Source organism: Carlito syrichta, unplaced genomic scaffold, assembly GCF_000164805.1.
Source record: "Carlito syrichta isolate Samal-C Ts95f unplaced genomic scaffold, Tarsius_syrichta-2.0.1 Scaffold303942, whole genome shotgun sequence".
In the NCBI taxonomy this organism is placed as follows: Eukaryota; Metazoa; Chordata; class Mammalia; order Primates; family Tarsiidae; genus Carlito; species Carlito syrichta.
In genome coordinates, this window is record NW_007248038.1 from 1 (window position 1) to 3,111 (window position 3,111).

At 57.4% G+C, this 3,111-nt stretch overlaps 1 protein-coding gene across 1 annotated transcript; it reads left to right on the top strand.

Moving 5' to 3' along the window:
- Positions 1 to 64: 64 nt before the first annotated feature.
- Positions 65 to 2,999, top strand: LOC103261622 (WD repeat-containing protein 5; the record flags this gene model as incomplete). Its single annotated transcript, XM_008059213.1, has 6 exons — positions 65 to 347; positions 981 to 1,089; positions 1,402 to 1,475; positions 2,348 to 2,437; positions 2,626 to 2,715; positions 2,916 to 2,999. Coding segments are annotated over exons 1-6 (528 nt in total), but the record flags the coding sequence as incomplete, so codon positions are not given.
- Positions 3,000 to 3,111: the final 112 nt, after the last annotated feature.

Genomic DNA, 3,111 nt, shown 5'->3' on the forward strand with positions numbered 1-3,111 from the left:
AGAAAGAGGCAGGAGCGGCTGACTTAGGGAGCAGCTGAAATGGACTGACACAGAGTTGGGGTCATGAACAGGTTCCCCAGCTTGGAACGGTTTGTTTGCTATAAGGGTCAACAGGGTGGTCACGTTCCTTCAAATCCTTTGTCCTGCAAATTAATTTTTAAAAGCATGGTTTGTTTGTTGGCCTGGGCCCCCCAGGTCTTGAGCAGCAGACCGCCTCTTTCCACTGGGACTCCCCCTCCGCGTTCCCCGTGGCGGGCTCCAGAGCCATGGCGACGGAGGAGAAGAAGCCCGAGACTGAGGCCGCCCGAGCACAGCCCACCCCGTCGTCGTCTGCCACTCAGAGCAAGGTGCGTGCCCGAGGCTCTTCAGGGCACATGTGCTGAGCGGCTCTGAGAAAGTCCGGGTCACTCCCTGCTCAGGCCGATGTCACTGCCAGTGTGCATTCACTGGCCACATACCTAACGCGTGCTCGTTACCCGAGGAGTCAGGGACCCCACGCCTGTCACCTGGTGGAGGGAGGCTCTGAAGACCGGAAACCCTCTCACTGAAATCATCCCCGCCTGGCCCAGGATGCCGACGGCCTCCCCTCTAGACGAAATTTCAGCAGCGCGAGCAGTGCCTCCTGTGTGCCTGCCGGGCAGGAGGAAGGGGTGCTGGGCCGAGGCCCGAGCTGGTGGGGATTCTGGGCTGTTGCAGGCTGCGGTGGGTGGGGCCTTGAGGGGCCTGGGAGGTTCTCGCTCGATGGTGGAGCTGTTGCATTGCGGTGGGGGTGGTGGGGAGCGCGGAGTTTGAGAGGAAAGGTGGGCTCAGATGTAGGTGTGTTCAGTTTGACAGGGAGGATTTCGATCGAGCTTGCTAGTGGACGCTTGGCACGGGGAGCGATCCAAGCTTGAAATGCAGCGTTGCGTTCAGATCCAAGCTGGCCATCGTGGAGTAGGGTGGTGGGGTGACTCTCTGCCAACTTCCTGTGTCTTCCACAGCCCACACCTGTGAAGCCTAACTACGCCCTGAAGTTCACCCTCGCCGGCCACACCAAAGCCGTGTCCTCCGTGAAGTTCAGCCCGAATGGAGAATGGCTGGCCAGCTCCTGTGCGTGCCTCCAGCCCTTCGCTGTCGGGAGGGGGGCCTGAGCTGCAGACGAGAAACCGGGGGCGGGGGTCCGTTCCTCGCCGGGACTGAGGAAGTCAGTGCCTTTTGAGCTTGCCCGTTGCCCCCTGAAGCCAGGGGCCTAGGGAGGAGGCAGGGACTGGCCCTTCCTGCACGGGCCACGCTGTATGGATCCCTAGCGATTCAGTTCACACAGGGCCCTGGGGCCTCGTGGAGAAGTCCAAGCCCCGACCTGGCACTCTGGTTGACTGGACACACATGTCTTGCTCTGACCCTCAGCTTCTTCTCTTTCAGCTGCTGATAAACTCATTAAGATTTGGGGAGCATATGATGGAAAATTCGAGAAAACCATATCTGGTCACAAGCTGGTAGGTTTCTGCCCTGCGAGGTGCAGCTGCTGTTGCATGGGGTTGTCTAGGGATCAGGTGGTCAGGGCCTTTCCCCGGGACTGTGGGTCAGATGGACATTTCCCCCCTTTTTTGGCGTTGTTGGTTTGTTTTATAGTTATTTGTCTTTTCTTTTGAGTCAGGGTTTCACCCTGGCCCAGGCTGAGTACAGTGGCCTGATCATGGTTCATTGTAGCCTCCACCCTCTGGGCTTAGGTGGTCTTTCCACCTCAGCCTCCCCCATACCTAGCTAACTTTTTAGTTTCCGTAGAGACAAGGTCTTGTGATATTGCCCAGGCTGGTTTTGAACTCCTGGGCTCAAGCGGTGTTCTCGCCTCAGCTTTCCAAAGTTTTCAAAGCTGGGGTTACAGGCATGAGCTACCACTCCCGGCCCTACCATGTGAGTGATGGGGAGGGGAGGGGAGGGGAGGAGAAGTGGGTGTTTTGAGTTGGAGTCTTACCCTGTTGCCCAGGCTGTACTGCAGTGGTACAGTCATGGCTACCACAATGTCACCTCTTGAGCTAAGACAATCCTCCCATGTCAGCATTCCAGGTAGCTGGAACTACAGGTACACACCACCATGCCCGACTAATCCTCTTGCCTTGGCCTCCTAAGGTGCTGGGATTGTAGGCATGGGCTGCTGTTCCTGGCCTCCAGTGTTTTTTAAGGCACATACTCTTTTGCAGATGCATTTCTTCCTCTGGGAGGCCTGGCAGGGCCAGAGCCTGCTGCTTCCTCTGGGCCCATGTCCTGTGTCTTCTGAGGGGAATGGCAGCCACTTGGGATTTTTGACCCTTTGCTGGCCAGTCATGTTTTGTCCTGTCAAGGTGATGACTTTGTTTTTTTCCCCAAGGGAATCTCTGACGTGGCCTGGTCGTCGGATTCAAACCTCCTTGTTTCCGCCTCAGATGACAAAACCTTGAAGATATGGGATGTGAGCTCAGTAAGTCGCACTTGATGTCCTTTCCAGGGAGGATTTGCGGGGGGCATGGGGTGAGACTCGGTGACTCAGTCTCTGCGGGGCGTCAGGCAAGCCTGAACGCTGCTGTGGGCGAGACACTGGTGAGGTGGCCTGTCCCGACGTGAGGGGAAGTAAACCCCGAAGTAACTCGGTCTGGAACCCTCTGCTAGGGCAAGTGTCTGAAGACCCTGAAGGGCCACAGCAACTATGTCTTCTGCTGTAACTTCAACCCCCAGTCCAACCTCATCGTCTCAGGATCTGTGAGTGTGGCCAGAGTGTTTTCTGGGGAAGGTGACTCCAGGGGGTGGGGTCTGTCATGTCTACCGGTACAGCGAGGGGGAGGGCAGGTGGGCCTCTGGTCTTTTCTGTGCTGTCTGTGGGAAGGGTGGGGCGGTGGCAGGTGCTGGTTCCGGGACTCTCATCTCCTTCCTGTGGAGTCACTTGGGTCTCTTGTCTTCAGTTTGATGAGAGTGTGCGGATCTGGGACGTGAAGACGGGGAAGTGCCTCAAGACGCTGCCAGCCCACTCTGACCCTGTCTCGGCTGTGAGTCCTCTGGCCTGTGGATGGGGATGGTCCAGCCTGCTCAGACTCTGTCTTGGCCATGAGTCCTTTGACCTGTGGATGGGGGTTATCCAGCCCACTCAGATCCTGTTTC